The 13,864-nt window shown below is 48.1% G+C and overlaps 1 protein-coding gene across 2 annotated transcripts in view; it reads left to right on the top strand.

The window, feature by feature from the left end:
- Positions 1-4,355: 4,355 nt before the first annotated feature.
- The window catches only part of STIL (STIL centriolar assembly protein), a 49,756-nt gene continuing 40,247 nt past the window's right edge, over positions 4,356-13,864 (top strand). Inside the window, exons 1-4 of one of the 2 annotated variants that reach the window (XM_069737962.1) lie at positions 4,356-4,517; positions 4,700-4,788; positions 6,265-6,350; positions 7,751-7,858. In XM_069737962.1, coding sequence (XP_069594063.1) covers positions 4,786-4,788; positions 6,265-6,350; positions 7,751-7,858 — 197 coding nt within the window. In that variant the 5' untranslated portion in view covers positions 4,356-4,517; positions 4,700-4,785. The remainder of the gene's footprint in view (positions 4,518-4,699; positions 4,789-6,264; positions 6,351-7,750; positions 7,859-13,864) is intronic. The other variant, XM_069737963.1, reaches the window with a different exon arrangement.

Here is a 13,864-nt window from a genome sequence, read left to right on the forward strand (position 1 = left end):
GCGAGCTCATCGGATAGCAAATTCTGTAAGCCCTATTTTTACCCCACGGGTATTTACAGCTGTGGCGACTTTGGCTGTAACACAGGTTGCACGGCCAAAGATCGCTGTTATGCCACTACTGCTGCCAAAATGTATCTGAAAATCCTAGGAAATTAGGGATAGTCATCTGGGGCCACTACTTTTAGGGATTGTCCAGTTGTGTTATGGGTGATGGGGACAGACTTGGCGCTCTTAAAAAGTAGTGCAGCCAGTGGCGTAACTTGGAGCTCATGGACCCCAATGCAGAAGCTCCAATGGGGCCCCCAATTATTGCAAGTCTTTAATAGCATTTGTCTTTTCATATGGGCCAATGAGACCTTTTGGGCCTTCTAGGCTCCAGGGCCCAGGTACGATTGCAACCCCTGCACCTAGTGTAGTTACGCCCCTGACTGCAGCATCTTCAATCTGGACTTTTTCCTTGAGACGAACAGGACCACAAGTCAATTCCATGTAGTGGGGGATCCATCTGTCGGTCTCCCAGTGATCATCCTCTACTGTGGATGGGTGAAAACGTCCCCAGCCGGGAATCGCCATGTAAGCATAGGGGGGCCAAAACCCCTGTGTGAACATAGTAGTGCTGGGGATGTGTGATCACTGCTTCATTCACTTCTATGGGACTGTCCTCTATAACCCTATAGAAGTTACATATGTTCACCAATGCTCCATTTACATAGGGAACTTTGGGACCCCTGATCTTGAGAATTCACGGGAGTGGGGTCTCTGCGGTTGTAATCTGTGGACAGGTGCTAAAAGTGAAAACCTCTTTACAATTTGTGTTTGTTTGAATACAGTAATAATAAGACTTCTTCTATCACACAATTTCTTGATGAGTTTATGAGTGACCAGTCTTTGCTTTTATTTTATCCCGGATGCAGGGGCGTGCATAGAAATCATGGGGTCCCATAGCCAAGGCTATGGAGTCGGAGTCGTGGAGTCAGAGCCCATTTTGGTGGAGTCGGTGTCATGGATACTGAGGAGTCATGTTGGAGGTTTGGCTTACCGACTCCACAGCCCTGCCCATAGCAGAAGTTCTAATTGCCTACCCTCAGCAAAAAAAAAAAAATAATAATAATTATCAGGGTCACAGAAGAGCATATCCCACAAATTTCCAGATTTTACAAAGTAATTTTCCTCTTGCTGAAGTTATAGATTCCTCTTTCGTTGCGCCAATGAAGTATGATATATAACCAAAGGAAAAATGGATACCAGAGCAGTAATAAAACATCTATACAGCTTTATTATGACTTTAAACATACAAAATATATTTTGTTAATACATAAACAATTAATTATAAAATTCAAAGGGCAGCGACACCTTGGTGCCACGTTAGAGCCAGGGTAAGGTGTACAAGTCAATATAAGAGCCTACTGAGAGTCCAAGAGAGATATACAAAATGTACGTTATTATAAATATAGTTGTATAGTCATGCTATATAATAGCTGATGGTCATACACAAATATTTGAGTTGCGTAATATAAAGTGCATGGTGCAAGACATATAAGTGGTTCAAACAGACATACTGATGGAAGACACATTGGTACAGCTTATTAAGGCAAGATGACATACTGATAAGCATTGGATACAACTACAACAACTGGTAAGGACCCATAAGGGAGCCAGGTTAGATGGGTACTGGTATGCCCTCTGACAAAGTGACAAGGCAACTCATCTTATGCCTTGTCACATCTCCAGACTTGTCTCCCATAGTTGAAGCGTCTCCAGACTTTGCTCTCATGGCTGCAGCATCTCCGGACTTGTCTCCCATGGCTTCAGCGTTTCCAGACTTGTCTCCCATGGCTGCAGGGTTTCCAGACTTGTCTCCCATGGCTGCAGCATCTTCAGACTTGTCTCCCATGGTTGAAGCGTCTCCAGACTTATCTCCCATGGCTGCAGCATCTCCAGACTTGTCTCCCATGGCGGCAGCGTCTCCAGACTTGTCTCCCATGGCTGCAGCATCTCCAGACTTGTCTCCCATGGTTGAAGCATCTCCGGACTTGTCTCCCATGGTTGCAGCATCTCCAGACTTGTCTCCCATGGCTTCAGCCTCTCCGGACATGTCTCTCATGGCTGCAACATCTCATGACTTGTCTCCCATGGCTGCAGCATCATCAGACTTGTCTCCCATAGCTGAAGCGTCTCCAGACTTTTCTCTCATGGCTGCAGCATCTCCAGACTTATCTCCCATGGCTGCAGCATCTCCAGACTTGTCTCCCATGGCTGCAGGGTCTCCAGACTTGTCTCCCATGGCTGCAGCATCTCCAGACTTGTCTCCCATGGTTGAAGCATCTCCGGACTTGTCTCCCATGGTTGCAGCATCTCCAGACTTGTCTCCCATGGCTTCAGCCTCTCCGGACATGTCTCTCATGGCTGCAACATCTCATGACTTGTCTCCCATGGCTGCAGCATCCCTGGACTCGTCTCCCATGGCTGCAGCATCTCCAGACTTGTCTCCCATGGTTGAAGCATCTCCAGACTTGTCTCCCATGGCTGCAGTGTCTCTGGACTTGTCTCCCATGGCAGCAGAATCTCCAGACTTGTCTCCTATGGTTGAAGCATCTCCATACTTGTCTCCCATAGTTGAAGCGTCTCCAGACTTTTCTCTCATGGCTGCAGCATCTCCGGACTTGTCTCCCATGGCTTCAGCCTCTCCAGACATGTCTCTCATGGCTGCAACATCTCATTACTTGTCTCCCATGGCTGTAGCATCTCATGACTTATCTCCCATGGGTGCAGGGTCTCTGGACTTGTCTCCCATGGCTTCAGCGTCTCTGGACTTCTCTCCCATGGCTTCAGCATCTCTGGACTTCTCTCCCATGGCTGCAACGGTTTCTGACTTGTCTCCCATGGCTGCAATTTCTCCACACTTGTCTCCCATGGCTGCAGCATCTCCGGACTTGTTTCCTATGGCTGCAGCGTCTCCGGACTTGTCTCCTATGGCTGCAGCATCTCCAGGTCTTCCATGGCTGCAGCATCTCCGGACTTGTCTCCCATGGCTGCAGCATCTCCTGACTTGTCTCCCATGGCTGCAGCATCTCCTGACTTGTCTCCCATTGATCACATCTGGGACGTCATGGGTCAGTGATTACATAGGGAGCTGCCAGCAGCAGATCTTGATGATTTTTTTGCCCAAGTGCATTCAGCGGCAGAACGCTCCTCTGACGACCATTAATATCCTCACTGATAGCAGCCGAGGCTGTAAGTGTGGGGATGTCTGCGCTGTAGTCGTGCTGACCTAGAGAATCGTCTTCCCAAATCATTTTTACTGCGCAATGAACACAGTAAAAAACATCTAAAGAAAAAAATAAGAATTGTGTTTTGCTTTTCACCACATTTGGACTTTTTTCCTGTCTTTCAGTACATTATACAATAAATCGAATGGTGTCCTGCTAAACTATAAGGCTATGTGCACACGTAGGAAAAGAGGTGCAGAATTTTCTGCACAAAATCCGCATCTCCTGGCAGAATCCGCAGCCGTGGATTTGCAGCGCTTTTTATGTGGATTTTGTGCAGTTTTTATGCGGAATTGATGTAGATTTTGTGTGGCTTTTCTGCGGTTTTTGCCACTGCAGAATATTAACATGGAGGGGTGCAGAAACACTGCAGATCCGCACAAAAGAAGTGACATGCACTTCTTTGAAATCCGCAGCAATGCCGCACTGATTTTTCCGCACCATCTGCACAATTTTGTTTTTTCCCATTGAATAACATTATACTGGACATCACAGTGCGGATCTGCAGCGTTTCTGCGCGTAAAAATCTGCTGCGCATCCGCAGCAAATCCGCATTGTGTGCACATAGCCTTAAGTCATCTTACAAAAATAAAAGAGCTCTCATATGGCTATGTTATCTAAACTTACGGGTCAGGAAAGATTGGGAGAAAAACCGAAAATGCATAAATGGAAATTGGTAGTGGAGATTGAATAAGGGCACAACAGGATTGTCAGCCATACTTCATGCTGAGCTTCTCTACATTAATGAGGACAGACTCACTAAGAACGCATTAAATGATCCTGCCGTGTGCACACGACGCGATCACCGCCCGCCATAACCACATCTACAACATAGTAACCGCATTGTATCAAGCGTCTCCCTGTTGCTAGGAAACCAGACTCCTCTGTCAAACAGAACGCATGCGCAGAATCCTCCCTTCCTCTTTCGTGCCGTTGGCTGTTCGAATATGACCCCTGGGATAGGCTGTTTGCTCGCTGAGCGGACGCGTTTCATTGGCTGTCAGACACTGGTGTCTGGTTTCTGATTGGCTCAGGGGAGGGAGAGGTGTCCCGGGCCCTGGGGACTTGCTGGCGCCATATTTGTAGTTGCGGCTGCGGCGTGTGAGGGGCCGGTAACTGTCATTGTTTATCACGGAGACTCCTCCCCGGGGAGCTGCCGCCACTGCTGCCGCCCAGGACCAGCACCGAGGAGTGGAGCACGGGCGGAATAACGAGCAGACAGGTGCGGGCGTCAATGCGGAGCTCCAGGTGAGTGAGGAGAGTGCGCGAGCTGCTCAGGCTGTGTGTATCTGGGTGGCGGGCCTTTAACCCCTTCCTGGCCGGGCAAGTTGGTTTATTTCTGTGCTTTCATTTTATTTTTTTTTTTCTACCAGAATTTTTTTTTTCTCTTTGACACTCCTATACAAATTTTTAATTTTTTTTTTTTGCAGGACGAACTGTAGTTTGTATACACACCGTTTATTTTACCATATAATGCCCTGAAAAATTGGGGAAAAAACATTCCAAGTGCAAAGAAATGGTGCGAAAATAATAAAAATAATTTTTTTTTTTTTTTTTAATTTGCATTATGTTGTTGTGCTGTTAAAATGGCCTGATTATATGATTCCCCGAGTCTGCATGATTACGGCACATTTATTATATACAAATATATTTTTTGGGGGGGCTTAGAAGTTCTGTTTTATTTTGTTTTGTTTTTTTGTTTTTTTTTTGCACAACGAGATGGCGCTTTGTTGGTGTTAATATTATATTTTTATTTTTTTTATTTTATTTTATTTTTTATTGCATTTCTCGTAGGAAGTGCAGCCACCAAAAGATTGCAGTTCTGGCATTTAACTTTTTTTTTAAAAATAAATTTCTCCTCTTTAGATGTTAAGGCCGCGTTCACACACTCAGTATTTGGTCAGTATTTTGCATCATTATTTGTGAGCTAAAACCAGGAGTGGGTGATAAATACAGAAGTGGTGATGTGTTTCTATTTTGCTTTTCCTCCTGGTTTTGGCTTCCAAATACTGATGTAAAATACTGACCAAATACTGAATGTGGCCTAAAGGGGTTGTCTACTACGCCCTTTTTAAATGAAGTCGTTCCACTTCTAAAATAATTGTAACCGATTCCTCCTGCAGCAATGTCGGGGCTCGCCTGAGCTTGTCACGTGAACCCTGCAGACAATCAGTGGCTGCTCATTGTCTGCAGGGTTTCACGCTGCATAACATCGGTGCAGGAAGTATCCGTTATTTTACAAGGGGGTCTACAAAATTTAAAGGTAACCTGACACGGGGTACATGCTACACAGAGATTTAAAGAGAAGCGGATGGCAGGATTTTAAACCCCAAATTAATGTCCTGTATGTAAAGGTGCTCATGTGCTGTAGAAATCCGTTTTTCTGTTTTAGAGAAATCCATTGTTAAAATCGTATGCTAATGAGTTGCAAGTGCAGTGGGTGGAGCTTACACTGACATTGCTCCTCCTTCTTTCCCTAATCCCCACCCCCTGCCTGTTTGACTGATGGGTCACTAATGTGTCGGGGGGGATAGGGAGCAGACTCTTTAGCTTACGATTTCATGTATAGATTTCTCTTAAAACGACTAAAGGGATTTTTACAAGAAAGGCAAAGATTTTCTTAGCATAGATAACTTTTTTTTTTTTTTCTTGGAATAACCCTTTAAGTGCTTACCCGGCATTGATTGGAGTTAGGCGCTGCTGTTGCAGGCTTGGCCATCTGAGCACTCCAGTGTATGGGAGTCCGGGGGGATCGCTGTTGGCCAAATGATGGTTCTACTGACCCCTATCTAAATTGTATGGGGGGCTAGAAAGCATGAGCATGACCTATATGCATTGTCATAAGTTTCCCCAAAGTCTGTGATCTCGGGGTGCGATATCTCAGGCTCTCTCTGCTTCTTCCAGTGAATGGCTGCTGGTCACAGTGGCGGCATAAGCCTTTCGGCTCAGTAGACGGCCCCTGTCCATGGCTTTAATAGCTTTGTTCTCTTTCTAGGATATGAGTGCAAAAATGAGCGCCAAGAACTCGCAGTACCATAAGGATGCCAACCCCATGTCCAGTGAAAATCAGATAAATATAAGGTAAGATCACAACTTCTTCTACAAGAGCTTTATAGCTGAACTCGCATGTCAGAAAAGGCGCCACGCCTGTCAAATGGCCGTGTCTGGTATTGCAGTTAAACCCCACTCAGCAATTGTATTTGTGGCAGGTTGCACTTAAAGGGATGAATACAATGAGGCAGATGTGCTAGAGTTTTCACATGGATTGTGTCACTAATCATAAGGCGGCTCATGCCTGATCATTGAGCCGTGAAAACAAGCCACCGATCAGCTGACGAGCGAGAAAAACGCGGTCATACGCAGTTCGGATGGAGCGAACCCTAAAATCATCATGTAACCAGAGTGCGTGCCTCTGACACCATGCAAACCTGACAGGAGCCGAAATATTGTATTCAACATTGCACGTCTTACTGTTTGCATCACTGTAGGTGAAAGGGAGTTACAGGGTTTGTGTGCGCCTAGTCTTTTTCTGGGAAATTCCACCTAGAACTTGCCTGAAAAACCGCCAGTAAGAATGAATGTATGCACGGCAATGTCAAAACGACGTGCTGTTCATATGTTTTTTTTCTTCGTACTTCTATTAACCACTTTCAGGCTTTGAAGTGGTCAAATGAGGCGACCGGACCATTCTTCTGGAGGCTGCCGCTTGGAAGCCACTTATTATTAATACATGCAATTAAAAAAAAAAAAAAATCGCTGCAATAAATAAGGTCAGACATTGAAAAGCGTTTGCTTTTGATTTTAACTTACTATTGGATGTGAAGTGGCAACTTCATCAGTTTTTTTTTTTTGTTTGTTTGTTTGTTTCCCTCTGTAAAATTAAAGTGGTTCATGGCACAAATTAATCCAGGTTTCTGGCACGTGTACCTTAGTAAATTAGCCCCAGGGTGCACTTAAGGTGCAGTCAGCGGGATAGGAACGCAGTGACAGCTGTCACGCTCTGGTCGGGAGAGCTGCCGGCCAGTCCGTGCACCATGGTCCGATCTTGCTCTGATTTTTCAGTCCGTCTGACCGCGTCCTAATGCATATTACAAGTTCCCCAATGTATCACAAGAATTCTCGTTACATCAACCTCACGGCATACTGTCATTTGCACCAGGTGGGAGTCCAATCTGACTTGCAGGGGAAATATGTAAATGCCGTAACTTGTACTTTACCACCGCGTTACTGCGGAGGGCGCCGTCCTGTCTAGTCTGTTAGCACCTATCTGCTCTGTAGACCAGACAGATGGATGGAGACTTGTTACCTTCCAGTCCCTCCCCCACATCTGTTAAAGGTGTGTAAGCTTCTCAATAATGTGCTTTCTTTTTTCATCCATTCCCTCACATTCCATTTATGCATTTGCAAACTTGATAATATAGGAAATTGCTTTTAATTTTTTTTTATTATTTTTATTTTTTTACTTTTTGTCTCATGTTTAGGAATATGTCTAACCGGATGCTCCCAATTAATTTCCCTCCATCGAAGACGGTGCTATGGGATTCGACCCCCATGGGAGATCCCATCGGATTACATTTCAGCTACTACAGGTAGTTCTATAGTCATATTTCTAATTATTGCCATCCATAATTCAGATGTGCATTCTCATTCCATGTGTGCGCTGCCTGGATTATCACTTTTACTACCCTTACCTTAAAAGGGTTCACATATACAACTTTCTACTTGTATATATCCTGTGTGACTTGGGATCAGTGTGGCCACCATGACTGGGTTATTACCTTTTGTTCTGAAGATCTCTGGTTGTATCATCTTATTCCTCTTCACTGCATTTTTTGGTGCAGATTTTCCACCTGGGGCATATAATTCCTCACCTGGATTTCTCCTACACCTCATTGGGGGACACAGGACCATGGGTGTTATGCTGCTTGCCACTAGGAGGACACTAAGTAAACACAAAGAATTAACTCCTCCTCTGCAGTATACACCGCTTGACTGGCCACGCTTGACTGGCCAGTAACGACCCAGTTCCTGCTTAGTGTCTGTAGGAGGTACTTGGGTCTGTTCTCAGACCCCAACGTTTTTTATTTTTCTGTAAATTTTTAATTAACGGAGTGAACGTGGCGACGGATTCCTTTCAGGGTCCGCTCTCCCCCGAACCATCAACAGGCGAGCACGGCGAGTATACCTCCCCGTACCTCTCCTGCGACGTTTGGGGCACGCCTAATTTGCGCTAGGGCGACGGTTCCTCTACGGTCCCGAACTCCCCCCTGTAAGATGGCGAGCACATAGAGTATACCTCTTATGTGCATCTCCCGGGCTCCATCACACTCAAGCCCTCACCTTTGCGTCTTGTAGTCCCCACAGTAGCCGTAATCCCCCTGCGGCAGACACAGCTGTAAGTCCCCTGAGAGGCAAGCACATATCAGGATGCTCTCCATCCCCCGGCTTAGGGAGGATCGATTGAGCTGGAGGTGGCTCCTCCTCGGTGAGTACTACTCTTCCTCACGCTGTTGGCGTGGGAAGATGCGGTCTGGTTACCTGGGGAGAGGTACCGCTGGCTAGATGCCAGCGGCGATCGTTGGGTGCGGCGGCCGCTGCCGGCCGGCTCCACTACCGTATATACTCGAGTATAAGCCGAGATTTTCAACCCACTTTTTTGGGCTGAAAGTCCCCCTCTCGGCTCATACTCGAGTCATACCCAGGGGTCGGGAGGGGGAGCGGGGGCTGTCTAATTATACTCACCTACTCCTGGCGCGGTCCCTGGCTTCCCCGGCGCCGGCAGCTTCTTCCTGTACTGAGCGGTCCCATGGTGCCGCTCATTACAGTAATGAATATGCGGCTCCACCTCCCATAGAGGTGGAGCCGCATATTCATTACTGTAATGAGCGGTACCATGGGACCGCTCAGTACAGGATGAAGCTGGGGCGTCGGGGAAGTAGGGACTGCACAGCGCCAGGAGCAGGTGAGTACGGCGGGGAGGGGAGCGCAACGTGATATTCACCTGCTCCTCGTTCCGGGCGCCGCTGCGTCTTCTGCAGTGACGCTCAGGTCAGAGGGCACGGTGACTTGGTTAGTGCGCGCCCTCTGCCTGAACGTCAAGTGCAGAAGACGCTGAAGATGGAGCGGCGCCGGAACAAGGAGCAGGTGAATATTGAAAGTGCCGGGGGCCTGAGCAACGGAGATGTGAGTATGATTTATTTATTTTTTTATCGCAGCAACAGCAAATGGGGCAAGTGTCTGTAAGGAGCATCTCTGGGGCCATAACTTTTGTGCAGCACTGTATGGGGCCATAACGTTTGCGCAGCACTATATGGGGCAAGTGTCTGTATGGAGCATCTATGGGGCCATAACTTTTGTGCAGCACTATATGGGGCCATAACGTTTGTGCAGCACTGTATGGGGCAAGTGTCTGTATGGAGCATCTTATAGGGCTATAATCAAGGTTTGTGCAGCAATATATGGGGCAAATATCTTTATGGAGCATCTTATGGGGCCATAATCTGCATTTGTGCAGCATTATATTGGGCAAATGTGTCTATGGAGCATCTTATGGGGCCATTATTAAGCTTTATGCAGCATTATATGGGGCATATTTTAACATGGAGCATCTTATGGGGCCATTATTAAGCTTTATGCAGCATTATATGGGGCATATTTTAACATGGAGCATCTTATGGGGCCATCATAAACTTTATAGAGCATTATATGGGGCTCCTGATTCAATATGGATATTCAAAAACACTTAACCTACTGATGTCTCAATTAATTTTACATTTATTGGTACCTATTTTTACTTTTGACATTTACCGGTAGCTGCTGCATTTCCCACCCTAGGCTTATACTCGACTCATTAAGTTTTCCCAGTTTTTTGTGGCAAAATTAGGGGGGTCGGCTTATACTCGAGTATATATGGTAATTTAGTCCCCGGCTTCTTTAGCCGGACTAGGCCGCAATTCAAAAACCCCACCCACCGCCGGAGCCCCGCCCACTCCTCAGGCGCTTTTCGCTCTGAACGAGAAGAGCCCTGCAAATCTTGGGCGCCATCTTGGGACTCCACTGCTGCAGGGAAATACAGCTGAAAACACTACTTCCCTCTCTTCCTCCCTGAGGACACCAGCACAGGACCGTGGGTAAGCTGCTCCACTGCATAGGGAAAAGCTTAACCCCCTTCTCTGCACCCATTGCCCTGCTATCGCAGTTTTTTGGGAAATAAACATACACTATGTCTCAATCTAAGGAGGCTAAAAGAGGTAATAAAAAGCACTGTGTCTTTTACTTCATGTGCCACTTGCAGTTCTGCGTTGCCACGTGCCCACAATACCCCCTTGTGCCAGAACTGTGACCCGGCCTGTGCGCAGCCACCTTCTGCCTCCGACTCCAATGTCTCCACCGTCTCCATCGAGCCTAACCCCCCTGAGTGGGCCGCGTCCTTGTCACGCTCTATGGATTCCTTGGTCAAGGCATTGGACTTTTTCCGAGGGTCCTCCTTAAGCCAGAACTCACCTCTGTCGGCTGTAACGGAATCTGGCGCCGGTCCGGGGCCGTCCGACCACAAGGGGCGCACCGTACTACGGGAATTTCGGGGTGCCAGAAAAAGAACCCTCCCCTCATCTCCCGTCCAGGCTCGAGCTTCAGTATCTGTCAGCTCATCTCGCTCCCCCAAGGGTCGCAGCGTACATGACTCAGAATACGAGTCGGAGGAATCTTTAACCCAAGACTCCTCGATCGGTCAGGAGACACTTGACTCCCTTATTGAGGCAGTCAACAAAACACTAATGGTGGATGAGGGATCTGTATCCATTCAGGAACACGTCGTGTCTAAATGCGTTCAAAAGATATTTGCTAATCACCCTGTGTTTCAGGACATTGTCCAAAAGCACGGGGAACAGCCGGAGAAGCGATTTACAGCTCAAAAAGCCATGGAAGCTAAATATCCTTTCTCCAAGGATCTGATGATGGAGTTGCTTCTCTCTGCTTCTGTGGATCCTGCCGAATCGCAACTCGCATCCAAAACGGTCTTATCCCTGTCCGATGGTTCATCAGTCAAAAAAAATCCTTCTGACCGTCAAATTGACTATCTGGCTCGCTCAGTCTTTGAGGCCTCAGGAGCAGCTCTTCTTCCATCCTTTGCCGCTACTTGGGTGGCTAAGGCTATGGTTGCCTGGACAGAGGTGTTAACCTCTGCCGACCACGACAGTAATCTTCCCCCAGAAGCTGCTAGACTAGCTAATCAGATAGCTCAGGCCGGGGATTTTGTAGTTAACGCTTCCATAGATGCGGCTAATTGCGCAGCGCAAGTGGCTGCAAGCGCAATCTCCATCAGGAGGGCCTTATGGCTCCGTGATTGGCGAGCAGATTCTGCTTCTAAAAAGTCGCTGACTTCTTTACCGTACCAAGCAGGTCGTTTATTTGGGGAGAAACTAGACCAAATCATTTCTGACGCTACCAGAGGGAAGAGTAAATTTCTTCCACAGCAAAACCTGCCCGACCTTTTCGGAATCAACAGCAGTTTCGATTCCGGTCCTTTCGGAACAACTCAAGTTGGTCCTCCTCCTCCCCTGGTTCGGGACGGCGGGAAAACAGAAACCAAAGGTCTCATACAGATCGAACCGTTCCTGGAAACCCAGGCCGAGACCTTCTGCCCCTAAGCCATCCGCATCCCTTAAACCTTCTACACAATGACTCGTCGACGTGTCTGGCGGACACCGACAAAGTAAGCGGACACCTTCTTTCGTTTCATCAAAATTGGCTCTCGGTTGTTCACGACGAGTGGGTCAGAGAGCTCATGTCTTCCGGATACAAAATCGAGTTTTCTTCCATACTCCCTCCGCGCTTCTTCCAGTCTTCTCCCCCCAAAGCAAGGGCGTCACATCTTCTTTAGGCCATACAGGCGCTTCAAAGGGACGGTGTCATCGTTCCGGTCCCTCGAGACCAAAGGTTCAAGGGGTTTTACTTCAACCTATTCGTGGTCCCAAAGAAGGATGGGACCTTACGGCCCATACTGGACCTCAAACTGCTAAACAAGTTCGTGCGGGTCCGACACTTCAGGATGGACTCGCTCTGTTCCGTTGTCGCGTCCCTGGAAAAAGGAGAGTTCCTTGCATCCATAGACATCAAGGATGCTTATCTACTTATTCTAATTTTTCCCTCTCATCAGCAGTTCCTGCGCTTCATAGTCCAAGAAGAACACTTTCAGTTTGTGGCCTTGCCCTTCGGACTCGTCACTGCCCCCAGAGTCTTCACGAAGGTCATGGCGGCTGTCATGGCCATTCTTCACACTCTGGGAGTGGTAGTCCTTCCGTATCTGGACAACCTTTTAATCAAGGGTTCGTCCCATTCTGCCTGCGAGGAGTCTGTAAATATTACCGTGGATTCTTCTCGCCTGGGTTGGAAAATCAACTTTGAGAAATCATCTCCAGTGCGGCTCAGCAAATTTGCTTCCTGGGCATGATTTTGGACTCTTCCGCGGGTTAGTCATTCTTCCTCCAGAGAAGGTCTTGTCCTTACAACAGGGAGCGCGCAAGCTCTCCCGCCCAGTCCCTCACTCCATTCGCTTTGCGATGCGCATACTCGGGGAAAATGGTTGCGACGATGGAAGCCGTTCCGTCTCCGTCCCCTGCAACAGGCGCTGCTGTCAGCCTGGGACAGGAGTCCGTTTTCCCTCGACCGTCATTTTCGCCTGTCCCCACAGGTCAGGCAGACCCTCAGGTGGTGGACGCTACAGTCCTCCCTGAACCAAGGGAAGTCCTTTCTCCCAGTGCGCTGGTTAGTGGTGACCACCGATGCCAGTCTTTTGGGCTGGGGCGCAGTTTTCAATCACCACAAGGTCGTTGGTCCACAAGGGAGTCGCGTCTTCCAATCAATATCTTGGAGATTGGAGCGATCACCCTTGCCTTATGCAACTTTCACCATCTTCTCGCAGGCCATCCCATCAGAATCCAATCCGACAACGCCACGGCCGTGGCGTATATCAACCGGCAAGGGGGAACCCGCAGCAGGGCAGCCATGCTTGAAGTCTCCCACATCCTGCGCTGAGCCGAGACCAATCACTCGCTCATCTCGGCGATCCACATACTGGGTGTGGAGAATTGGGAAGTGGACTTCCTCAGTCGCCAAGGTCTTGCCTCGGGCGAGTGGTCCCTCCATCCAGAAGTCTTCCAGCAGATTTGTCTTCGCTGGGGGACACCGGATGTGGATCTCATGGCCTCGAGGCTCAACAACTAGGTTCCCCAGTTCATTGCTCAATCCCGCGATCCTTGCGCCATCGGCGCAGATGCTCTGGTCTTGTCGTGACATCGGTTCCAGCTGCCATACATATTTCCGCCTCTTCCTTTGCTCCCGAGAGTCATCAAGAAGATTAGGGCAGAGGGGAGACTGGTGAGCCTCGTCACGCCGGACTGGCTGCGCCAAGCATGGTACGTGGAACTTGTCCTAATCTCACAGGGCCCGATTTGCCACCAGAACTCCGGGGCCCTGTCTTTGACGGCGTGGCTGTTGAATCCTGGATTTTAGTCCAAGCCAGATTCTCTCCAGGGGTTTCTTCTACCATGAGTCGCGCTAGGAAACCCGTATCAATGCGCATTTATCATCGCACC

The sequence above is a fragment of the Ranitomeya imitator genome, chromosome 8 (genome assembly GCF_032444005.1).
Source record: "Ranitomeya imitator isolate aRanImi1 chromosome 8, aRanImi1.pri, whole genome shotgun sequence".
Lineage (NCBI taxonomy): Eukaryota > Metazoa > Chordata > Amphibia > Anura > Dendrobatidae > Ranitomeya > Ranitomeya imitator.